This window comes from Delphinus delphis, chromosome 20 (assembly GCF_949987515.2).
Source record: "Delphinus delphis chromosome 20, mDelDel1.2, whole genome shotgun sequence".
Classification (NCBI taxonomy): Eukaryota; Metazoa; Chordata; class Mammalia; order Artiodactyla; family Delphinidae; genus Delphinus; species Delphinus delphis.
The window spans coordinates 18,148,175-18,173,468 of record NC_082702.1 but is presented as its reverse complement, the minus strand read 5'-3'; the positions used below and the strand labels follow the sequence as shown (position 1 = coordinate 18,173,468).

General features: G+C 48.4%; 2 protein-coding genes across 11 annotated transcripts in view; one reads left to right on the top strand and one right to left on the bottom strand.

Annotated features, from left to right (window-relative positions):
- ANKRD27 (ankyrin repeat domain 27) overlaps nucleotides 1–20,634 on the bottom strand; it is a 53,740-nt gene extending 33,106 nt beyond the window's left edge. For 6 of the 10 annotated variants that reach the window (XM_069540235.1, XM_069540236.1, XM_060000361.1 and 3 more), the window contains exons 1-8: nucleotides 20,526–20,634; nucleotides 12,863–13,000; nucleotides 11,565–11,637; nucleotides 11,278–11,409; nucleotides 3,995–4,105; nucleotides 1,953–2,109; nucleotides 839–993; nucleotides 337–396 (exon numbers count right to left, since the gene is read on the bottom strand). In XM_069540235.1, the coding sequence (XP_069396336.1) occupies nucleotides 337–396; nucleotides 839–993; nucleotides 1,953–2,109; nucleotides 3,995–4,105; nucleotides 11,278–11,379 (585 nt within the window). In that variant the 5' untranslated portion in view covers nucleotides 11,380–11,409; nucleotides 11,565–11,637; nucleotides 12,863–13,000; nucleotides 20,526–20,634. Of the gene's footprint in view, nucleotides 1–336; nucleotides 397–838; nucleotides 994–1,952; nucleotides 2,110–3,994; nucleotides 4,106–11,277; nucleotides 11,410–11,564; nucleotides 11,638–12,862; nucleotides 13,001–20,209; nucleotides 20,498–20,525 lie in introns of those variants that run through there. The other 4 variants (XM_060000360.1, XM_060000363.1, XM_069540234.1 and 1 more) reach the window with 4 other exon arrangements.
- A 793-nt stretch (nucleotides 20,635–21,427) lies between these two features.
- On the top strand, nucleotides 21,428–24,279 carry RGS9BP (regulator of G protein signaling 9 binding protein). The gene has a single exon (XM_059999930.1). It carries the CDS (start codon nucleotides 21,713–21,715, stop codon nucleotides 22,424–22,426), a length of 714 nt encoding a protein of 237 aa, XP_059855913.1. The 5' UTR covers nucleotides 21,428–21,712; the 3' UTR covers nucleotides 22,427–24,279.
- The last annotated feature ends 1,015 nt before the right edge of the window (nucleotides 24,280–25,294 follow it).

Here is a 25,294-nt window from a genome sequence, read left to right as displayed (position 1 = left end):
GTTATACATATATATACCTTCTTTTTTTAATATTCTTTTCCATTATGGCTTATCACAGGATGTTGAATATAGTTCCCTGTGCTGTACAGTAGGACCTTGTGGTTTGTCCATCCTATATATAATAGTTCACATCTGCCAACCCCGAACTTCCACTCCATCCCTCCTCCAACCCTCTCCTCCTCGGCAACCACCAGTCTGTCCTCTATGTCCGTGAGTCTGTTTCTGTTTCGTAGATAGGTTCACTCATGGCATATTTTAGATTCCACGCATAAGTGATATATGCTATTTGTCTCTCTCTTTCTGGCAGGTGTCTCTTTTGAACGTCGTGCTGCTTACCAGGTGGGAGTCCCTCAGCAGCTGCTGGAGGCATCTGGTGTAGAGAGCATTCACGGAGTCCTGTGCAACACAGAGCAGAGAGAGGTCACCCTCATGATCCAAGGCCACGACACAAAACCCGGGACATGTCACATGTCCTGGGGCAAAGAGAACATTTCACAAAATGGATTTCCTGGGTGACAAGCTCTAAATCCTAAAGCAAGCTTATCAAATCAAGTGTGTGATTTGTTTTTCAACTTTTTTTAGGTACATGCATTAAAAGTAGGAAAAAAAATTCCCCTTAGGGTTAACATAGATGATAACAATATTCATCTTTATACTTCTCTGTGATTTTCAAGTTTTCTACAGTGGTCTGTAGTACTTTTATAGGTAAAAAGAAACATTTAAACAAAACTTCCAACGATGGAGGCAGCAAAGTTACAGAGTGAACTGAGAGGGATCCTGGTGCTCTGAACTGGCCTGAGACAAAGCACGCTTAGCAAAGCAAGACACGGCTACTGACTATGTGATGACGGAGGCTCTTTCTTTCACACTCTCTGAACGTTCGCTGGAAAGAGGCGATGTTCCTGTCGAATCTCTCTGCATGTCTTCCCAAAAACTCTCTCACGTCTTCGATGGTTTTCAGGGAAAAGGGATCTGAGGGTGTTGAAGGCTCTTCTGAAAAAGAGACAGAGGGTCAGGCTGGCTGAAGGCTTCACTGTTTCCTAACAGCGCAAGTCCCACAACCCTTTGCCCTGCTCCTCCAGGATCTGACGCTCCATCTTCCACAGGAGGAGAGGGATGACCTTATTTCAAGATATTGCCCAAGAGCAGCCCAGTTGGGGGTCCAGAGAGCCTGGTCCTCTTGAAGCCCTTTCCTGGGACCAAACCTGAATTATCTGGGACCCTAGGCATGACCTGTGAGGCTGTGGTGAGGAAGCCCTGATTCCTGACAATAAGAGCCTCAGATAGGAGCGTTTGGCACATTAATTGTTATCTCAACTTCATGGAGCACCAAAGAATTATTACCTGTTAAAAATAATGAGATCTAGGGCTTCCGTGGTGGCACAGTGGTTGAGAGTCCCCCTGCCGGTGCGGGGGACGCAGGTTTGTGCCCCGGTCCGGGAAGATCCCACATGCCGTGGAGCGGCTAGGCCTGCGAGCCATGGCCGCTGGGCCTGCACGTCCGGAGCCTGTGCTCCGCAACGGGAGAGGCCACAACAGTGAGAGGCCCGCATACCGCAAAAAATATATATAAATTAAAAAAATAATGAGATTTCAAAGAGGCACAGCAGTGGGGCTGGGTGGGTAATAATGCTGTAAGAGGTAGCCCTAAAGCCGAGGCCCAGAGACAAAGCCAGGGCTGCCACTTTGCACAACTCCAGGGGGCGCCATTCCCACTAAGGTCTATGTGTGTAACACCCAACATGTGCAACCACGCACAGCAGCCTAATCCACGTCACCTTGGCTCAGGATGACTTTCTGATTAAGTTTTAGGGGGAATTATTGTAAACAGTTATGCAGGTTTCTAGCGGGCTCTTGAATATTTTATGGGATGTTTACAACAGCTGCGTCAGGAGGAAGTTCAACAAGCACATTTCTCCCAATCAGGAGAAAGGGGTTTTCTCCCAGAATACCTGAACTCTCTCTCTTTTCCAAAGGATGGGCTATGCACAGTATGCTGAAACTTTCTTCTTTTTCATTGTAGAAAGTTTCTTCAAAGAGAATGGGCACGGAGAGAAGACAGGCGAAACCAGCTCCTAGTTTAATCCTGTTTCCTTGGATAAAGACATCCTGGAACAAGAGAGCCGTCACTGCACCAGCAGCCCATGTGACTGCCGACCCCTCAGCCTGGTCCCCATCCGGCACTTCACCCCACCCGCCTGCCTCTGCTCCAGTGTGGGTTTGGGGGGGCACCAACACTCTTCCAGCTTGCTTTCTGATCCTAACATGTTTTCTTCCCTCTTTGTTCACCCTGTCACTCCAGCTACACAGTACCCTGATTCTTTTCACATGTTGCTACCCAAAAGCACCGTACCCTCCGCAAAAGGAAAAAGTAAGAAGGTTCTCCTCTCTGAATAAGAGATCAGAATGACCCGACGCTGCGACCCAGAAGCACCAAAGGATGCGCGCTGCATCCCCTCCACGGCTCATCACTCTGGCCGTGGCCAAGGTGCCCGGGAAGACCAGCCACGATGAGCCCAGTGCCTCTGTTCTCTTGGTAGATTTGGGTACCAGGAAGAGAACAAGTAAACTGACGGGCAGCTGTGGTGAGCAGATCCCTGGCAGGAAAATGGAAGCATGCTTGGGAGCCACAGGGCTGCAGACCACCCCTCACCCCAGACTGGCGTACTGGTACCCACCCCCCTGGACCCATCCCTCCTTGACGCCCCCCCCAATGCCCACGGCCCCGGCTACACCAGTGTGGGCCCCCACTCCTGACTGCGGGTAGGCTGGGGACCACGGCCAGTCCTGACCAGGGATGGAACCTCCCCCTCTCGGAACCTATCTGCTTCCGCTTAAAAAAAATAAGGGAATGCCTACCCCAAAGTTAACATCAACAATGAGACAGACTGACGTCACATGCCTCCTGACACGATGCACTGAGAGAGATAAAACACCCTTCCGAGGCGTTCCTACTGAAAAGGCATAACTGCGATCTAATCATGGGAAATATCAGAGAAACCCACACTGAGGGAGAGTCTACAAAGCAAGACAAAAATGTCAATGTCATGAAAGACACAGACTGAGGAACCGTTCCAAAGGGAAGGAAACTAAAAAGACTAACCACTGAATACACTGCATGATCCCAGACGTGATCCTGGATCTAAAAAAATAGATCTTTTTTGCTATAATAGGGTATTACAACTAGCAGAATTTGTTGAAGGACAGTATGCTGGGACTTCCCTGGTGGTCTAGTGGTTAAGACTCTGCACTTCCAATGCAGGGGGCGCGGGTTCAATCCCTGGTCAGGGACTAAGATCCCACATGCTGGGGTGCGGCCAAAAAACCCAAAAAAGATTAAAAAAGGACAGTATGTTGGAGAAGCGTATTCTATCAGTGCTAAATTTTGTGTGATCACTGTGCTGTATTATAGGAAATACACGTTGTTTTGAAGCAAAGGGACATGGTGTCTGCAACTTTTAGTCTTTCTGAAAAAGGTTCAGAAAAAGTAATAATGTGTGGTGTAGACAGATAGAGAGATAGACAGATGGATAGATGGGGATAGGGGTGAGGAAATAAAACAGATGTGGCCAAAATGCTAACAGCTGACCAATCTGGGCAGAAAGGTATGTGAGAGTTCTCTGTACCTTACTGAAACTTTCTATAGGTTTGAGATGATTTCAAAACAAAAAATTCTTAAATTAGAAATTCGTCCCTGATCTCAAGGGCACTGGGGATAAACAGCTTGCTCTGACAGGGCCTCTCTGGGGAGGTGTCCCAGCCACTCCCCGACTCCCCGGCAGAATACCCACGGGCTGAGGGAGAGGTGCCCGGCCCCGCCTCACCTCCTGGCTGCAGCCAGCTCCTCCGCCCTCAAAGGTAGCAGGGCTGCTGTGGTGTCAAAGCCATCACGTAACACAGACGTGAAAGGGTGAGAAGCAGGATTCTCTCCCCTCCCCCACTCCCAAACACTGAGTGAGTGGCCCTGGTTGACCCACAAGAAACGAAAGAATACCTTTCCATTTAAGGTCTGAAAGTGTTCTTCCACTGGGATCAAAATATAGGACTCAAACTGACAAGTAGACTGAACACTGCCTGACAGGCTTCCTTTGCAGGGTACTAACACCTGGAAAAAAACAAATTAGGGTGAATACTCAACAGACGTGTCATTTACAACTTCAGCAGAACACGAGGCATCTCAAGATGCTCCAGCAGAACTGCCACGGGGACCTCCTGGCAGAGAGGACCTCTGGGGTCACTGGCCAAAGGGGCAGCAGCTGATCTGTTGCCACTGTGATGGAAGCTGAGGCGCCCACCCAGCCGAGGGAGGAAGCACACGCCTCCCCCATCCCCGGGCCTCAGACCGGAGGGCTCACTCCCACCCCGCTGGGCCCTCCCTGCAGCTACCCCAGGGGCCCCCTCTGTCCTCAGCAGGCTCAGGAATGATTCCAGATGAAGAAACGATAGTTTGAAAAGTACAGAAAAGTGAAACTAAAAAATCGCACGGCATCCCACCACCTGAATGATAAACGCAGCACAATGAAGACAGTTTCCTTCCCATCTTCTTTCTATGCTTTTTTAAGCTGAACTGTGATCACAGTTTGTTTTACCAGCCACAGAAATACAGTTTCCTATTGCAGGCTGCCACCTCCACCAGAGATGTCTCAGGTGCCAGACTGTGTCTCTGGGGCAGCCTCAACCTGAAACGTGAATTTTGGTCCCACCGTGGCCACCATGTTGACCGGGCACCAGCTTCTTTGCTCAACACAGCAAAGGCAACCACACGTGTATCTGTGCTCGGCCCAGGGACTCACGTTTAAGAGGAATCTCTCAGATTCAAGTGCACCTGGGAGATGACGACCAAAGTGGTGATGTCCCTCAGAGCCCCAGGTCCTAAAGCAGCCTGGCGCAAGGCAAGCAGCTTCTGCACTATCCCCACTGGACAGACAAGGAAACCGAGGCTCAAGGAAGTGCAGCAACTTGTCCAGGGGCACGCAGCAAGTGAGTGACAGAGCCAGGACTCAACCTCCTGTTCCCCACCTCACCACAGCCCAGTCCTGTGGCCTCCTGGAGGCCAGTGCTGGGAGCAGGGAGCACAGCCCAGCATATGCTGGAGTTTCCTCTGTGAAGACACCACGAAACTCTGGGGCCTTCAAGAGCAGCTGTCATTAGGAGCTTCCTCAGGCAGGTCAGAAAGAGCTTCTCTCCCCACGAGGGATACGCCAATTGCTCACGGCAGAAAAGGGAGGCCCTCGTTGATGGAAGATCACAACTGTCTATGAAGTGGGCTTGCCTCTCTGCAAAAAATCAAGACTGAATCAGACCCAGAGCTAGACTTAACTACCAAGTTCAGGAAATACAGAGACCAGAGGACCATGGTAAACACCACCACAGGACTGCAACCGGCTCAAGCCAGAAGGCAGGAAACTCTACAGGATGAATGACCTTGATACTTGAATTGTGAGCAAAGAAGGAAAACGAGGAAAGTGGGGCTTATAGTTAAAAAAACAGACTGTGGTGATGATTTCACAAGTCTACACACATGTCAAAATGGATCCAGTTTTACACACTGAGTAGGTACAGTTTAGTTGTTCTTTTCAAAGTTTAGCTCAAGAAAGTTAGGAGGAAAAGAGATTTAAAAGGCATACCAAGCAACAAGAATTTACTGTATAGCACAGGGAACTATATTCAATATCTTGTAATAACCTATAATGGAAAAGAATCTGAAAAAATATATATATATATATAACTCAAAAAATATATAAATATATAACAAAAAATATATATATATAACAAAAAATATATATATATAACTTTTATATATATATAAAATATATATATATAACCTATATAAAATATATATATAATAACCTATAATGGAAAAGAATCTGAAAAAAATATATATATATATAACTCAAAATATATATATAAAACAAAAAATATATATATATAACATTTATATATATATAAAATATATATATATAACTGAAAAAATATATATATATATAATATATATATATAACTCAATCACTTTGCTCAATCACCTAAAACTAACATAATACTGTAAATCAACTATACTTCAATTTTTTTAAAAAAGGCCTACCAATCCAGAATAACATGTGGATCACCTTTGGATTCTGATTTAAACAAACCAACTGGAAAACAAACAAAAAATTATGAGATAATCTGGGAAATTTGAACAGTGACTAGACATTTCACAACAGTAAGGAGATACTGAAGAATTTTTTAGCTGTGATAATGGTATGTGATTACTTTTTTAAGTCCTTATCATTTAAAACTACATTCCTACATATTTACAGATGAAATCACATGACTACCTTATATAATTTTCTGGAATTTGCTTCAAAATGGTCCCCTGGCTAAGGGGAGAGGGCAGCAGGGATAGAAGTGAGATATGCTGGCATCTGAGCTGGGCACTGCGGAAGTTGAGTGATGGGGGCGTGGGGTGCATTGCATGATTTGTGCCACTTGTACATGTTTGAAATTAAACATAATAATTTTTAAAAATTTTTCAGATAGCCAACTTTATTCAACTAATTATTAAAATTTAGTTTGGTTTTTCTGTTTTTTCTTCATTCAATATTCATGACACTGGGCACTGTTGGAGATATGGTGCTTTGTCCTCATGGACATTACGTTCTAAGTGGAGGATAGAGATTTCTGAATAATAAAACACATATTCCATATATCAGTAAGTTCTATGCAGAAAATAAAGCAGAATATCAGGACAGAGAATGACTGGAGTGGGGCAAGGGTTCGCTAACTCAGGTAGAGTGGTTACGGAGGTCTCTGAGGAAGTAGCTTCTGAGCAAGGAATGGATGAAGAGAAGGAACCACCAACTAAAGATCTAAGGGAAGAACATTTTTGTCAGAAGAAAGCATGTGCAAAGGTCCTGAATGGGCTTGGTGGTAGCAGATATGGAATGAGAAATGGGGGAGAAAAACATAAAAATTTTAAATGTTAATGAAAGTGCAACTTAAAGAAAGAAACGGGAGGCCCTCAGGTATGAGCCAGAACTGAGAAACGGCCTCAAGGTTCCTAGGTGGCCTCAAGGCAGCCGTGAACACAGAAAGATCTTGGAAACCCGAGGGTTAGCCCCAGGCCAGGGGACAGCATGAACCAGGCCTAGGGGATGTTTACGCAGGCCAAGGGATTGCCCCACTCCAGCTCAATGGATCAAAGAGTCACATAGTCCCATCTGAGGAAGGGCCTCCAAGGGACCAGCAACTTTTGAGGTGCTTCAGAGACACCCCACCCCTGTCCCCACACCTGTGACTGCATTCTGTGAGCCTGTTTACACACACCTTCTCCGCCTCCTTAGCTTGAATAAGGCATGACCGGCTCCTACTTCACTGAATCCCCACCACCAAGCACACTGCTCACCATCCGGTAGGTGCCAATCAATATCTGTTGAGTGCACTGGGGGCCTCCAATTTCAGGGACTCCCCCAAAGTTTTCAGGCAGACAATGCTGCCCGGGGCACTTCATTGCAAGCACAAGCCAGGGCTGGCTCTCTGTGGCCCCATCCATCTCCACCAGGATCCTGCTGAGACCGGGGTGAGGAAGCCAGCCACGGAGAAGTAGGGTGGAGCAGCTATGAAGCCACACTCCGGAGACAGGGCCAGGTGCCTGGGGGCTCTCGTAAGATGGAGGTTCAGACTACCTCTGGAACAGAGGTCATGGAGTTGGTTTTTGTTTGTTTGTTTATTTGTCTGCATTGGGTCTTGGTTGTTGCACGCGGGCTTTCTCTAGTTGCGGCGAGTGGGGGCTACTCTTCGTTGCAGTGTGTGGGCTTCTCATTGCAGTGGCTTCTCTTGTTGCGGAGCATAGGCTCTAGGCACGCGAGCTTCAGTAGTTGTGGCTCACGGGCTCAGTAGTTGTGGCTCGGGGCTCTAGAGCACAGGCTCAGTAGTTGTGGTGCACGGGCTTAGTTGCTCTGCGGCATGTGGGATCTTCCCGGACCAGGGCTCGAACCCATGTCCCCTGCATTGCAGGCAGATTCTTAACCACTGCACCACCAGGGAAGTCCCGAGGTCATGGAGTTTTAACAGCCGGTGTGGAGGACACAAACTTTACAGTGACCAAGCAGACCATAAGTTAGGGACCTACTCAGTTCAGAGCTTAACAATAAAACTTTTTATTATAGCCCCTTTATAAAATTTTTTAAATAAGTAATCATCACTAAAGAAGAGAAAGAATAAAAGGAAGAAGCAGCATTAGTCTTATCACCCCAGGGTGCCCTCCTGACTCCTCACCAGGCTGGGTCATCCACTCCACAGGAGCCCATGACCACTTCTGTCCTAATACTCATCCCTCTGTGCTGCAAATGGCCTGTTTCTGGGATTCCCTGAAGGCATGCTGTGTTCCCCTTTCATCCATGTAACCCTGCAAACCCAACACAGTGCCTAGATGTTCAATGTCTGTCACCTCAATCTATACTAAACAAATCCTGAGAACTAGAATATGGACCTCAGCACCCTTAGCTCAGCTGTATGGGTATTTACTGGAAAGTCAGTTCTCTGGAACGTGGAAGCCATTGCTGCTGGGTTCTTAGGCTAGCCCTCAGAAGCCTGAGTACCCCATAATTAGAGGGCCACAATAAAAGGACCAAATTTAATCCCCTTTTGTCATTTTTGTTTTTCCTACAGGCACATGGACCCACCTGCAGTCCACCAGGGAAGCCTAGAGAACTTTTGCCATAGCTCCATGGACAAGAGACCCAGGGGTACAGCAGGCCTGCCCAGCTGGCTCTGAAAAAGCCACGGTGCATAATAGCTGGATGGTTACAAGAACAGATGACCATGAGAAGCAGTGTATGGGTGCCACAGGCCTCTGGGCTTGGAATGGGGGGACGTTGGGAGAGGAGCCTCCACGGATCAGTCAAAGAGCGGATGGTGGAGGACGTGGAGGTAGTCCCATCAAAGGCGGCCAAACCCGGGGAGGGGCTGCGGCAGGTGAGGGGCCCGCCAACCTCCACCCTCAGCCGGCGTGTGAGGGCGGGGCCCAAGCTCGGCTCGCAGGGGGAAGAGGGAAGGCAGTTAACCCTGGGGATACACACATTCAAAAGTCGTGACTTCACACTTTTAGAGCCCACTAAAGGACTCTAATCCCCAGGGAAGATTCAGGGGCCGCCAAAGTTGGCCCAAAGGCCAAGCCCCATGGAAGGAAATTCAGCATTCACCTGCTGAGGTCACGTGGGTCCTTCAGCAGTGGCAGAAAGGATGGGTGCTCTTCTAGAGGCCACTGGGATACTCTACTGTTTCATTCAACCAACGGACACGGAAGGAGCACTACAACAGATTAGACAGGGATGAGCCGGGGCTCCATCACACGGCCAACAGTTGGCAGGGGCTAGTCACCAACACCTGGCCAGGCTGAGCAGGATGGCGAGAGCTAGCTCCTTCCCACAGCTGACCTGTGCTAAGGAGTTGGCCTTGCTGATTCTCGAGTCCACCGAACGAGGCCAAGGAAGGCCCGAAATCTAGTGCTGCCCAGTGTGGGCCCCAAGCAGCCCCTCATGGATCTCAGTGGGGGCTGCAGTAAGGGGCCTAGGGCACCACTGGAATGCAGGATGACACAGCTTAAGAAGCATCTTTCTGCAAATCTCCTGAGCTGTTTTGCAGATGTGAACCACGCCCCCCCCCCCCCCCCCCCCCCGCCACACACACACACACAAATGGAAGAACTACTAGAGGACATAGCCCAGGCCTCTTGGAGCCTAAGGACTGATAGCCCCTGTGACACCACCCTGCTGCCTCGCCATCAGCCAATCAGAGAGCTGTGTACAAGCTGATCACATATCATTCGACACCCCCCCGCCCCCCCCAGTGTCGGGCTGGCAACACAGTGATGAGCAAGACACACAGGTCCCCCAGGGCTTCCTGAGAAAGAACTGCGGGTCCACAGTGTAGCATCTTAAAAAGAGAAAGTTACATATGATGACACACTCTTATCTAGACAACATTTTTTTTAAATATCATAGAACAAAGATGGGAAGGAAGTATTTCCCAAGTTGGGTCAGGCCCTCCCATTTAACATGATGGCTTGGCTTCCTCTACTTTTTCTCTGTGACACTTACCATAATTACTCAATATGTATCCACAGTGTGACCATCTCTCCCACTAGAATTTCAGCTCCATGAGGGTAAAGATCATGATGCCTATTCATGGTTTTGGCTGAATCCCCACATCAAACATAGTGCCTTGCATACAGCAGCATTTAATAGCTACTGTGAAATGAATGGATGACAGTGAATGCCTCTGGTGAGCTTTATGAGATTTTTATTTTCTTCTTTGGAAACAGCTCTACTCTCTAGTTTTTTTTATAATGAAGTTTATGACTTCTAAAATCCAAAGTAAAAAAATTCTGGGAAAAAGATATTAATCACAAAACCAATCATAAAAACAAGAAGGGACTTGAAAAAAAATCAGGCTTCTGAGGGCAGAGAGTTGGACTGGGTATGGGGAAAAGCCAGTTCCAAGCTTGCAGAGAAACCCGAGTTAACTGATTTCTCCATTGGTTCAAATCCTCAGCCACCTGACACACCTAAGATCGTATCACATGGCAAGAGAAGCAGGAACACAAGTAGGAGAAGAGGACAACGTAGAAAAAGAAGAGGGTCCAAGGCAGATGGGTGGCACAAAGGCACCCAGCTCGCTGTGTCCCACGGTGTAAGTAAGGTGCCTGCCAAGTTCACCAATCTGGGAACCAGAAAGACCTGCAGCACAGGGCCTGCCCTCCCTCCAGGCAGCAGACTATGGTTCCTCTCTCTTCTCTTGCTCCTGGTTCCCTGGCTGCTCCTGCAGGCTTCTGAGGTTGTGGCCCCTATTACAAAAGTTCTCTCGGTCCTTTCTCTTTAGGAAATGCCTTTGAAGGTGACATACATGTGTGTGTATACACGTTCCCTTATCCTATGGGAGTGAGCACCCATCTCACAAACGAGGAGGAATACGATTTCTGCCCTGGAGAAGCCCTCCTGGTCCCCATGGAAACAAGAGAAACAGAGGTGAGACCAGTGACAACAGGGGCTGAGAGTTCAGAGAAAGGATTACACCCTGGGCTGCTGCAGTCCCAGGAGGCTGCCTGGAGGAAGCAGCTTGGGGCGGTCCCTCTCTGCTCATTCACATACCGAGCATGGTCTGGGGCTTGGTGCACTTAGCAGGCCTGTACCTGACTCCTTCTAACCTTAACTGAAGTCTACCATATTTGGGGCCTTGTCAGCATTGCTCGGTCCAAGCCTCATGGAGAAGGACCACCCTCGGGATCGATGCACTTACAATGCCACGGGTTTGGGCCACCTTGTTGCACAAGTCAGGACGCCACTTTTGAAGAGCCAGATAGAAGGGATTTTTCAGGAGGTCCTCATCATACAGAGCCATATGGACTTCAGATGGGGCAAAAAGAGTCTCCTGGGACGAGAGAGGAAAAAGCAGTAAATGACCACTTTCAGAATGACCTAACACATAAAAGTCCTGATCTAACAATTTCTAAAAAGCATCCCTGACACATATTACTCTACACTACAGACCTAACACGCTATCGGGAAAGATCAAAGATAACCCACCAATTCCAAGATGACTTTTTTTACAGGTTAAATGTATAAATTATGCTCAGAAAATCTTCTTGACTCCAAGTCACTGCAAAAGTAAAAAATGGCTGTTTTTAGAACATCATACATGACCCAAATTATAACATCTTAAAGATATGCATGTTTTTAATGAAATATTTTTACCATAGAGTAATAATGCTAATCTACCACCCAGAATTACCGAATCTTACCACTTTGCCGTATTTGCCTCAGATTTTCTTTTCAGAAATAAAGTATATCAGAGTAGACTGGATCCCCCATGTGCCCCTCCCCATCCCATTCTCTCCTCCCCTTTCAGAGGCAACCACTATCCTGAAGTGGTTTCTGTATCCTTCTTGCTCATGTTTGTACTCCTTTTTAAACTCATGTATTCATAAATAATATAAAATCTTGTTTTTTAAAATATTTATTTTTTGGCTGTGTTGGGTCTTTGTTGCTGTGCACAGGCTTTCTCTAGCTGTGGCGGGCGGGGCCTACTCTTTGTTGTGGTGCACGGGCTTCGCATTGTGGTGGCTTCTCTAGTTGCTGAGCACGGGCTCTAAGTGTGTGGGCTTCAGTAGTTGTGGCACGCAGGCTCAGTAGTTGTGGCTTGCGGGCTCTAGAGCGCAGGCTAATTAGTTGTGGCGCACGGGCTTAGTTGCTCCACGGCATGTGGGATCTTCCCGGACCAGGGCTTGAACCCATGTCCCCTGCATTGGCAGGCAGATTCTTAACCACTGCGCCACCAGGGAAGTCCTAAAGTCTTGTTCTATGTGCTCCAAAATCTACATAAATGGTATCACACTACAAGTAGTTTGGAACATATGCTTTTCAATCACCACTATGTTTTCAAGTTCTAGCCGTGCTGATCCATACAGCTCCCATTCATTCACTAATTTCTGCTGTACAGTATTAAGTGAACATGACACAATTTATTTATCTAACATCCTATACTTAAGTTGCTTCCACATTTTCAGAATTAAAAACAATGCTAAAATGAACGTTCTTATACCCTTATGTGTTCCTGGAGCACATCTCCAGGAATGTTGCTAGGAGAGACACTGCGGCATGCATCCACCTGCACCTTCCCCAGATGCTGACAACGCTGGACCACTTCCAACCTCCATGCAAAGTCCATGAGCATTTCCCTTCTTCATGTCACATCCTAGCCAACGCTTCTTAGTAACGTCAGGCTAGTTCATTTCTGCCAGTGAGTATACAATAGCATTTCATTGTTTCTAATTTTCATTTCTCTAATGAAGTGGAACATCATTTCCTTACATTCTATAAATTACCTTATCATGTCTTTTGACCACTCTTCTAATAGGTTCTTGGCCTTTTTCTTATGACTGGTAGTTCTTTACAGATCTGGACACCAAAAGATGTTGCAAATATGTTCTCCCAATCTGTGACTTGTTTCTTCATTTTTCCTACTGGGTGTTTTCAGAAATAAAAGTGCTTGATTTTTTTTTAACATCTTTATTGGAGTATAATTGCTCTACATTGTTGTGTTAGTTTCTGCTGTATAACAAAGTGAATCAGCTATACATATACATATATCCCCATATCCCCTCCCTCTTGCGTCTCCCTCCCACCATCCCTATCCCACCCCTCTAGGTGGTCACAAAGCACTGAGCTGATCTCCCTGTACTATGCGGCTGCTTCCCACTAGCTATCTATTTTACATTTGGTAGTGTATATATGTCAATGCCACTCTCTCAAAAAGTACTTGATTTTAACGTGACTGAACTTGTCCGTCTTTGCCTTTACTGGTCGGTGCTTTTGGGATCTAAGGTAAGCCTATCTATCATCTCGGCATGCCCCTTGGTAAACTGACTTCACTATTCCCCCTCTGAGAAGGTGGAGTCTATTTCCCCGCCCCTTGAATTTAAGCCATCCCTGTGATTTGCTTTAACTAACCAACAGACAGAACTGATGCTCTGTGATTTCTGAGTATCAACCTCAAGAGGCCTTGCAAATTTCACTCTCATTCGTTCGGCACCCTGAGACCACCATGCAATGGAGAAGCGCATGGGATGAAAACCCATGTGGGGAGAGAGAGGCCCAGGTAGTCCAGTGAGGACAGCCAACCCACCAGCTGAATGCAACCACATGAGTGAGCCCAGGTGAGACTAACAGAAGAACCACCTTGCCAGCCCACAGATTAATAGGACATAATAAATTGTAGCAGTTTTAAGTCACTAATTTGGGGGCTGGTTGGTTATGCAGCAAAGGCTACCTGAAACCACATCCTTTCCAACTCCAAGGCCACAAAAATAGTCCCTGTAATTTCTAAGAATCTTAAAGGTTTTCATTTTTAGGTCTTCAAGTCATCTTTATTTTTATATATGCTATAAATTGGGCATCTAATTTAATTTTTTTCTGAAGGTAAGCTATCTTACTCTGCTTAGGCTCTGATAACTAAATACAATAGACTGGGGGGTTCAAACAACAAACATTTATTCCTCGCAGTTCTGGAAACTGGGAAGTCCAAAATCAAGGTGCTAGTAGATTTGGTTCTTGGTAAGGGCCCACTTCCTGTACCATAGATGGCCACCTTCTCACTGTATCCTCATGGCAGAGAAAGAGTTCTCCTGTCTCTTCCTCTTTTTGTAAAGCAACTAATTCCATCATTAGGGCCCCATCTTCATGACCTAATCTAACCCCAGTTCGAACCCAAAGCCCCATCTCCAAATACCATCACATTAAGGATTAGGGCTTCAACATATGAATTTGGGTTGGGGCTGGGGGGGACACATTCAGTCCATAGCATAAGCCAACTGTCCCACTGTCATCTTTTATATATTTTATCCCTTTCACACTAGCTGATAATGCTGCCTTTGTCATACTCCAAGTTCCCATATATGTTTGGCCTATTTCTGGGCTCTATTCTGTTTCAATGGTCTTGACCAGCGCCATCCAACAAATTTATGTGAGAAAGGTAATTACATATACATTATGCATAATTACATGTCATTTAAAATTTTCTAGTAGCCATATTTTAAAAAGGTGAAATTAAATTATATATTTTATTTACCCTAATACAGCCAAAATACATTTCCAACATGTGATCAATACTTTAAAATTACTCACATATTTTACATTCTTTTTACTTCTACTAACTCTTCAAAATTTGATGTGTATTTTACTCAATTCACACTAGCCTCATTTCAAGTGCTTAATAGCCTCATGTGGCTAGTAGCTATTACACTGGATAGGGAAGGGCTAGACCACATTCATTTACATGACTACAGCTTCATAATAAGCCTTGACATCTCATAGAGGAAGGCCTCTCCCCTTGTTCTCCAAAATTACTTGGTTATTCCTAATTCTTTATGATATCACATGAACTAGAGTCAGTTTATCAATTCCACGAAAATTCCTATTGGAATTTTTATTGGAACTGTACTAAATTTATGGACTGGAGAGCCAAAGTCTTTATAATAACGAATCTTATCATCCATGAACATGGTATGTCTTTCCACCTTCATCCTCTTTTATGTCCTCCAATTAAATTTTCTTCATTAAAGATCATAGATCATATAAAACTTTTATTAGACATTATTTATATATTCTGTATAGATTTGCTCCTGTTGTGAATGGGGCCTCCAATGCCCCTGGTCTGCTCCCCTTACCATACATCAGTGTGGTTTTACTGAACTGTGAGAGAGGAATATGAAAAATGGGCACAGAAAAGAAGTCAGAGTTTTAGCCATGTCATTTCACCTCTCCGAGCCTCCATCTTAGTCTGTACAATGGAGAATATGAATACCTGTCTTGCAGGGTTCCCATTTACATGCTACCTTCACTATTTTTGCTACACTGCACACCAATGTACTGCCACTTTCTGCTAGCCCACATGGTGCCTTTGTGAGAATTACAAAAAGGCACCCCATCTTCCCAGTAGGTACAGTCCTGTGCCACGGCACATGGCTTAGTAAGCAATTCATAGGCTATATATATCAGCCTAGTTTGCCAACACCTCTCCTCCCCCAGGCAGGACACCTGTGCAATAAATAACCTGTACACTTGTACACAATGGCCCTATTGTTAAAGTTTGACATTTTCCTTTAAACACCTACTCCCATTTAAAATTTATTTGTAAAAGAACTCTTATTACTACTTTAAATGAAAAATAGTATCACTTCCCATTAAGATCATCTTAAAATTAAAAATTATATATCCAATTGACATTATTTAAAATCTGGCTACATACCACTGCCTGCCAAAGGTTCTGAACTTGAGCCTGAGGCCTCTTCTCTTCATTAAAAGAAGAAAATTAGCAACTATTAAAGAGCATCAAGTAAACTTACCCTTGATACAATCAGATGAATGAAATATGAGTGAAAAACTGAATTACTTTCTCATTATGTAACAGTATTCCCAAACACCTCTTTGGGAAAACACCAGAACAGTGTGCATAAGTGCATTATGAATTCTATTCCTTATAGCTAATGTTAAAAACAGCCACCATTTGAGAGCATCCTTGGTCAGGCACCGCGATGACATCTATACATCCTCATCCCATTTTAATGTTCACAATAACTATAGATAACTAACTATAACTAATGCTCACAATAACCATAGGTATCATTAGCTCCACGTCACAGATGAAGAAACTGAGGGTCAGCTGGCCAACTCCAGGTTAGACAGATGTCAGAATTTATTCTAACACCCATCCCTTTAACCACTACATTCATCATGTAAAATAATTATGCCTGGATTAGGGGTTATTTCATGAGCCACAGATGCACAGACTCCACACTTCATTTCTCCTAAAGGAAAAGTCCCCATGACAGCCACACAGGCTCAGCATCAAATTCCCTCGGTCTGGTCCAGCCTGAGCTGTCTTAGCTGCAGGCCATCCTGGGGACTGCCTAAAGAAGGCCCCTGAGCTCCCTGCAGATCCTCTTAGGGAGAAGAGCCTAGCATGAAAATGGCTACGTATAATCCCTCCACAGGCCCCAGCTCTGCAACCATTCAGGTATTTGAACTGTTGAATTCAATTATTACTGGAACCCAGATCATCCTTTTATGAGTCTCTACCAGAACAACTGGATAATATAATTTTGCTAGGACAGAGTCACAAGAAAACAAAATTCTTCCTAGTTCCCGACACAGCTGGTTCTACATGGCGGAGCACAAAAGTAAAGATGCCTTACATAAAAACCACATGAGAAACCGGATGCGGCAAGGTCAGACTAAAGCTGGGAAGGGACACTCCTCCTTGCTCCTCAGACAAGATGCTGGCAGAGCAGCAACACCCCTGCCCCCAAGATGGGCTTTGATGGAGGAACTAACCACCTAACTGGGAAGCAAGAAGAGTTAAAAAAATAATAATAAAACAAAACAAAAACAGAACAGTGCCAGGAGAGGTAAGGACGAGATAGAGAAGGGAGCAACAGGGAAGGATTTGGGGTGGGGAGTGTGGGAGGCATCCTTGGCAGGGACCAGAGCAGGGCCAAAGGGTCAGGAGGTGGGAACAGGTTCCTGGAGAGCAAAGAAAACTCAAGAATAAACTTTTTTTGACTAGATGTGAAAATGAACTCTGAGAAATAATAAGAATCCAAACAGAGCAGGTCAGAGAGGGGCAGCATGGGAAGGGAAGGGCCCTGAATGCCACATTAAAACATTCAGTTCAAATGCATGAATGGTGTAAACACACAAGACTCTCAGCAAGCATTGCTCGTGAATGAGATGGAGCTGGCTGGTTTTCAATCCAAGTCATCTGCTCTCTCCTGGGCATCAGTCTCCTGGATGCCAATGACTGGATCCTCTGTCCAGGAGTAGGGATTCAGAGACCTCTGTCCAGCACTGTTCTCGACCTTTCTGTCCCAGTGTTAAAAATATGTAATAATGCTTAATGCCAGAGTTGAATTCTTATATAGGGGTACGTGCTTTAAAATAATCTCACAAGTTTACTTGCAAGAATTGGTTTTATATTTTAAAATATTGAATAACATGTAAACTGACTTTTCCTTGTAAAACTGGAAAGACATGTGAATCCTCATATATAAAACTCCTTCAAAAAAAAAAATTCCACCCCTTCCTAAGTGCAAATGATGGGATGATTTATAGAAAATCCAGTGAAGTCAGTCAGAGATACCAAATAACCCTGCACGTGAGTTACCCGAGGTTACTCTGAACAAGACCGCCAAGTGAGGCCTCAGACCGGTTCTGGGCATTTTAGGAGGCGGTATGCACTCGTGGTTTTGTGGTCTTCAACCGTCCTGCCAGGCCGGATGAGTCTGGGTTGTCAGGGACCATCTGGTGACAGCGTGCAGGCTGGCTCAGCAGAATCCAGCCCAGGAAAGTCTGCACCTCCCAGAGATGCACTCCCTGCTGAAATCTCACTGCTGTGGCTTCTCCTGCCCTGCCAGGGCTCTGACCAAAGACCCCGACCAGGCATATTCTCCAACTGGCTTAATTTGTGACTCAGAAGGAAAAGGCCAAAAGGGAAAACTTTTTATCCATCTATGTTTAATACCAAATGGAAGCAATTTTATGATGTAACGTGTGGTACTACCGTCACTTGTGTCCTTCTGGCCTGTAATGTCTATGGCTCCTGCCCATATGTCTCTCAAAGCTCTTCTTCAAAGCACTATGCAGCCTCGCTGCCTGGCTCACTGCAGGCATGCAGTAACTGCTGGCCCCACTTGAACAAAATGATAGTGACGTGTTAGAAAAAGATCAAGCTCCCAGGAAGGGATCGTCTGTCACAGAAGCTGGAAATCCACCGCCCAGACGCAGGGGAGGGTGAGGGGCTGGCCCCAGGCGGTCCTGCAGGCACTGGCCAAAAGCCAGAAAAACGAACATGCTCAGAGCTGGCTAAACACAATGACTGCTGGAATGTGGAGGATCACGGTAGGAGAGAAGGCCTCAGGGCTGGAAGAGGGCTGTGACCACTCACGGAGCGGGGGGGAAGTTTGGAGGAGCATAACTGCCCCTTGGAATGCCACTCCATCACCCTGCTCCTAGAATTGAAGGGGAGCCACCAGCACCCACGTCCCTGCCAGTATTTTGGGCAGGAGGCCAGGAAGTCCAAGGACCACTGCTCAGTGTCTCTCGGATGTGGAAGCAACCTCAGGACAAATCATGTCCAATTGTTGGGGTCTGAATCCTTTCTAGATCTGGTACCTATCATCGCATGGTCACATTCCCCTGCTCCCCTAGGAAAGGAGGAAGTTACTGGACACCCACCTAATCCTGGCACTTCATAAACAGAGGGACAGCCCTGACAGAGACACTAACAGAGGCAGACATGCGAAGAGCAAAGTCCCAGCAGCCGCCCTCATGAAGGCAACACAGTCCAAGAGCCACAAGGAGGCACAATCAAGACCTTGACCCAAGGCTCTATGCAGACACTTACTGCTGCTCTCCCGGCAGTGCTACCAGGTGGGATTATTTCGGGTGACAAGCCAAGGTGAGGAGAACTCACCCAAGGTGTCCACCCCGCTTCAGCGGCCCAACTGCTTTCCTGTCACTAGGGCTCCTGAGAAGTACCTGTGTCTCCCCCCATCCTGCACTTCTCCCTCTGAGGCCGACAGGCCCTGCCTCTTGATTCACCACAGACCTGTCCACCTGAAAGACACAAAGTGATCTTTCCAACACTGAAGTCTGTGCAGGATTCTTCAATGACTTCCCCTCCACTCCCTACCAGATTAACTCTCAACTTCTCTGCATGGCATGGAGGGCCTCTCACTCCTGGTCTCCTGCCCACCTCTGCAGCTTCATCTCCCTCTGCTGTCCCCAGAGCTCCCCAAAGAGATGCGCTCTCCCTTCTTTTACCGATTTTGTCCTAAAAACTACTCTTCCTCTGTCAAGGCCCCATTTGGCCCATAGGTGGCTGGGACCCTCCACCTCAGAGAATGGCCAAGGGCCAGAGTACCACCCAACCCTGGCCACAAACCACCAGTGAAACAACCAATTAAAGGACAGACTGCTGAGTGAGAACGAGCCCTGAACCTAGCGCTCTGGACCCGGGGGGGCTGCCTCAACATCAGGCCCGGCAAGGCGGCCTGGAAATGTAAATATCCCGCTAATATCTGTCGCTCTTCTCTAGGGCTGGTGGAAGGGTACATTGCTTAATCAAAATAGGGGCCTCTCTCCCTAAAACCCACAGACTTGGAAAATTCCAGCTCGCATGGCAAACTAGTAGTCCCTACAGTCTCCCCTGCCCCTCATTCCCTGAATGTCCTAAATCCTCAATGAAGACGCGCCACTTGCTCCCGTGGCCCTGCACGGGCCGCGAGTGCCCACGTCCCCAGCACCTCCAGAGTCGGCCAGAGCGGCACGGCCTTCCTCTCGAGCCTACGGGCAGTCCATTTTCAACGAAAAGAAGTGAACAGACCCAGAGTCCGGAACACCTCTTGGTGCTTCATAGTTTTCCTGGAGAAATCTTTACCCAGGAGGAAGACGAGACCCCGCCCCATGAGAGGCAGGCTAGCAGGGATTCCCTCCTCTCTCCCCCGCGCTTTTATTACCGCGGGGACCACGACAGCTCGACCCGATGCTCCGGACCCCCACCCCCACCCTCCCCTCCACCCGCCCCGCGAGGCCTCCCTTAAACCGCGGAGGCCACCCAGCCCGTGAACGACAGTGCTGCCCCAAGTCTGAGCTCCCGGGTTCCCGGACCTGCTGACCTGTCCTGGAGCAGCGGGAGTCAGAGGGCACATGCTTCGCCAACCCCACCCCTAGCCCCGCAAACACACCAGAGGGGCAGAGCGAGCCCGGCTGAGGACAGGAGTCGGAGAGCACGGGCGGGGCAGTCCACCCGGCGATGGGCCGGGGCCCTGGAGGCCGCCCGGAGACCGCCAGCCCAGCTTGGGGCGCCGGCTGAGGAAAGGAAAGAGCCCCTCCCCCTTCCAGCTCCGGGGCCCCGCCCGGCCTCTGGGCCCCGAGGCGCAGCAGTCCCGAGGGAAGGAGGGCGCGGGAGGAGACAGGAGGGAGGACACTTACTTAAAAGGCTACATAGTTTCACTCCCCGCTCTTCCCAGAGCGGCGCCGACCCCCTCCCGGCCCCTCGGTTCAGACCTCAGGCCCACCACCCCAACGCCGCAGATCTGCTCCACCGCCCACCCCCGTCGGGCGGAGCCGCGCCTCAAGATCTCTGGTCAGCCCAATGAGAGGTCGTCTTTATTCAGAGTGACGCGTGCGCAGAGCAATCATTGAGTCCGCCCAGCCGGGGGTGGGGCTCAGGAGGCACACAGCACTTCCTACTCAGGCTGGACCAGCCCAGAGCCACCGACTGCGCGTGCCCGGAACGGGAGGGGGCGGGGCCGAGAGCAGATCTGATCCAAGGGGTGGGGTCCAAGCTCTGTTGCTGGAAAGCGGGCTGGTCTAGAAAGGGGAGATTTTGGGAGCCGTCCCGCCCCGCAGATCGCCCTTTACTGCTCGTTTTGGGAGACGGAGGTGCCCAATCCTACGAGGCATACCACTCCCATCGCTGGCAGGGTCTAAGAGTCAGGGTACCTGGGTTCTAGCCCCTTCACTTGCATGGACGTGGCGTGATCTTAGCCCCCTTTTTTTTAATCGAGCCTCAGTTTCCCCTTCTGTAAAACAGAGGATTGGATCTGACGAGCGCTAATATTCCAGACCGTAATGGGGTGCGGAGGGGGAGATGGGGGACCTACACGTGACCTCCCGCGTGGGGCCCCGCCTATCCCTGGTCCAGGGGATGAAAGCGCCCAGCGAGGACGGGAGGGGGTGGGCGGATCCTAAGAAACCCTACCCGGCCGCCCTTGGCAGCAGCTAAGGCGGAGGGCGCGGCTCCGCGGCCGGCTAGCCCTGGCGACTGCACCGGAGGAGGATGGCGACCGCAACCCGGGCTTCGCGGGTGGCTACCGTGGAGGCGAGGACTGCGCAGAGATTCGGCGTGTGACTAGGAGCGCACCTGGGGAGGATGGACGAGGGGACGGGAAACAGCTAACGGGGCTCTCTCTCCGCGCCGAGTCCGCGGAAGCGCACGTCGTGGATCCTGAGCGGCTCTGTAGACAGCAGCGGCAGTGGCTAGCTCCTCTCAGGCCATGAGGAGTGCTCGGGCCGCCTGGCCAGGGGACGCCGTCGGGGCTGGCTGTGTCCTGCTGCGCTGAGGGCGTGAGGCTGAGAGGGGCGCAGGCGGCCGGACTGCGCCGGAGAGCAGCGCCATGGCGAAGGAGGAGTGCAAGGCACTACTGGACGCGCTCAATAAGGCGACTGCATGCTACCACCACCTGGTACTGACCATCGGCGGCTCCGCGGACTCGCAGAACCTGCGAGAGGAGCTGCAGAAGACGCGCCAGAAGGCGCAAGAGCTGGCGGTGGCCATCCGCGGCCGACTGACACCTCCGCTGCGCGACCGGGGCCTGGGCGCTGAGGAACGTGCCGAGTTCGAGCGCCTCTGGGTGGCCTTCTCTAGCTGCCTGGACCTGCTGGAAGCGGACATGCGGCGTGCGCTGACCTTGGGCACCGAGTTCCCGCTGAATAAGCCGCTGCGGCCGCTCGTGCGTACCGGGGTGGAAGGCGGCGCAGCAAACGTAGCGGCGCGCGCCCTGAGCGCCCGCAGCCTGCGGCACGAGGCGGAGCGCGGCTTCGACGTGGAAGACCTTCACCAGCTGGAGCGGGAGATCCTTCAGGTGGGCGAGATGATCCACGATATGGAGATGAAGGTCAACGTGCCCCGCTGGACGGTGCAGGCCCGGCAGGCGGCAGGCGCCGAGCTCCTGGCCAGGCCCAGCGCCGGCGTCTCCTCGATGCGCTGTGTGTCCGTAGAGCAGCGCATGGGGCCCTGCGACCCGAGCAAGGCCCTGGCCGCCACCATCTTCAGCGCCGTGCTGCTGGCGGCTGTGGCCTTGGCCGTGTGTGTGGCGAAGCTGAGTTGACCCATACGCGAACGACCTCCTCGCTACCCGGAGACACCCCTCGGAGAACATCTGCAACCGCCAGGACTAGGGATGAGAGTGGGATCTGGCATGTTTAAGGGGAGCGGTTCTAAAACCCTGCGTGTGTACGTGTATGTTTATACGCGCGTTTCAAGCACACATCTGTCTGGGCAGAACATGGCTTCCTCTTGATGGCCCGGGAGGAGTTAATTTTGCGCGGGCCACCGGGTCATTACCGCTAATGTATGCAGGAGCTTTATCCCCTATTAATAGAAAACCATTCGTAGTGAGCGGAGATTCCTCCGAGTTAATACCGCCTGTGCTGCCGGGGCGTGTTTACACTGAGTCTGAGCTTGGTGTCCCCACCCCTGCCGGTGATTCCCATTCTCCGAGTGGGGCAGTTTGGAAAGAGGGTGAGGTGAAATGAAGTGTGTTTTGGCCTGTGTGTGTGTGCTGGGTTTGTTTTCTAGACGAGAAAACAAATTGCAATAAGAGGTAAGCAGTTTTTATTACCTTAATCCTTTGGGGCCTAAGCTTAGGAGAGTGTGCAAATAGAAGTTCATGCAACGTGCTTTCTTTTAGCACATGATTACACACGTCTGCACACCCTTGCCTATTGAAAAGGGCTCTGCCCAGTCAGTCTGGAAGGGGTGCAAGCTTTGGGAAGGGCCACCGGCTATCTAAACAGGCACTTTCTCCTTAGCTGGGGCTTATTTTTGTTCCAGAACTAGACTAGAGTTTTTATCCTCCTTTGGGGGAGGGCTGGGGAATCCTCTTTGGAGCCCTTAATCCTATCTATCCCTTGGAATTTGCTTGCTGGCCAGTAGGAGAGCTGGCTTTGGAGGGAGCTGCACAGCTCCCTGACCTGGACACTGCCCCCTGAGAGGGTCAAGTGGGGCATCACTGGGCACAGAGGTCTTGAGCCAATTAGCCCTGAGACTGGGTTAGAACGTAACAGCTTTAACTTCAAATTTAAGGAGATTAAAAAAAAAAAATCATTTGTTAGAAAAATCCTGTAGCCACATTGTGTACTGTCAAAGCTGTTTTTTTTTTATAAAGGACATTTGGCCACGAATTCATACGGGTGCCAATGAGTCATACACAGTGTCTTTACTTATATACTTAGATTGCTAAACATACATCTCCACCTATTTTTAAAATCTATCTTCTTAAGGCAGGAGATCATAGCATAAACTACTGGAACCACAGATGTAGATGACAGAAGTTAGGTGGCCCTAGCCTCTTTGTGGCAGTAAATAAGGAACACCTTAGGTGGTAAACACCTTAGGTCCCAGGCTAGAATTTGCCTGAGCACTGCCTGAATTTGCCTGAGCACTGAGCTCCCACCTGTGGGTCAGAGAGAGCCTTGTTGGGGAAGTAAGGCTGAGAAAACAGATGCGTTTAACTCTGAAGGTAGTTTGGAATAAAACCCAGAGATTGGTTTGGCTGAAAAGTGACACGGATTTTTTTTTCTCTCTCTCTTTTTCACCCCAGAAGTGAGAAAGGGGACTAGGAGGAGGGAATCGGCAAGTTTTCACAAGGGCAGTTTGGAGGGTCAAGGGTCAGAAGCAAATAGCAGCAGTAGTGCTGTCTGGGCACCCAGTCCGACGGGCCACCCTCTCCCAGCCTTGATCACCCACTCCCACTCCCACTCCTCCTGAGCACACAGATTCCAGTACTGTAGATAGTGAAAGCAGAGGATCTGTTTGTGTGTTTCTGTGATAATGGTTTTAAAAGACCCAGAAGTCTTAAGCCGATTAAGAGTTCTATAACAATAACTAATAAAAGGAACTCCTTCTGCTTCATCCGATCTGGGTGACTGAATTGGGCCATGTCAAATTCTTTTTACACCTGCCTTCCCAGGGTACCTTCAGAAATGACACAGAAAGTTTTCTAACTCCCCTCTTCCTCATCCCACATGCAACACAACACAGAATCTCTGTCACCTTCCCCAAAGTCTCATTTCTTTCAGGTAAGGGGAGGCTGGGGGGACTTCCCTGGTGGCTCAGTGGAAAAGAATCCACCTGCCATTGCAGGGGACACGGGTTTGATCCCTGGTGCAGGAAGATCCCATGTGCTGTGGAGCAACTAAGCCCGTGCACCATAACTAGTGAGCCTGTGCTCTAGAGCCTGTGGACCACAACTACTGAGCCCGAGTGCTGCAACTACTGAAGCCCTCGCACCTAGAGCCCGTGCTCCGCAACAAGAGTAGCCACCACAATGAGAAGCCCGCGCACCACAATGAAGACCCAATGCAACCAAAAATAAATAAAATTAAATCTTTAAAAAAAAAAAAAAGAGGCTGGGGCATATTGTGACCCAGTGTTGGAAAATATCCCTAAATATATTCTGTTGTCTCTAAAACTGTGATTCTTTGTCCTTATCAACGAGTTTTGGGTCATGATTCATCAGAATGTATTAAAGAAACAACCCATCAGAAGTTGTGTAATCCATTGCTTCTCTGCCTTTTGGCTAAGATCAAGCATGGAAGTTGTGTAATCCATAGAGATCAATTGGGACAAGCAAAATTCTTGTTTTCGCTCTTTCCACCCACTTGGCACATCCTTGAGTATTTACTTATATGTGCAATCAGATGTGTACCTGATTCTGAGAATCCTCTGCTCACTGAACTTAGTGATAAAGTATTGCACACACACCAAAAAAGCTGAATTACAATAAACATATTTATCCTGTGGACATGTTAACCTATACAACTCTTTGAAAATGTTAAGCATTTGTAATATTTGGCATTATTTGGAGTTATAACATTGCCTAACAGGACTTTTGCTATATGATGTAAGCAAAATCACTTTCTGCTTGAGCAATAGGCTGCTCAATAACAGCGATATCTCCCTGCTGTCATTTCTA

Excerpts from the sequence above, each read along its gene's own strand:
- RGS9BP (XM_059999930.1), top strand. The coding sequence starts at position 21,713 with ATGGCGAAGGAGGAGTGCAAGGCACTACTGGACGCGCTCAATAAGGCG.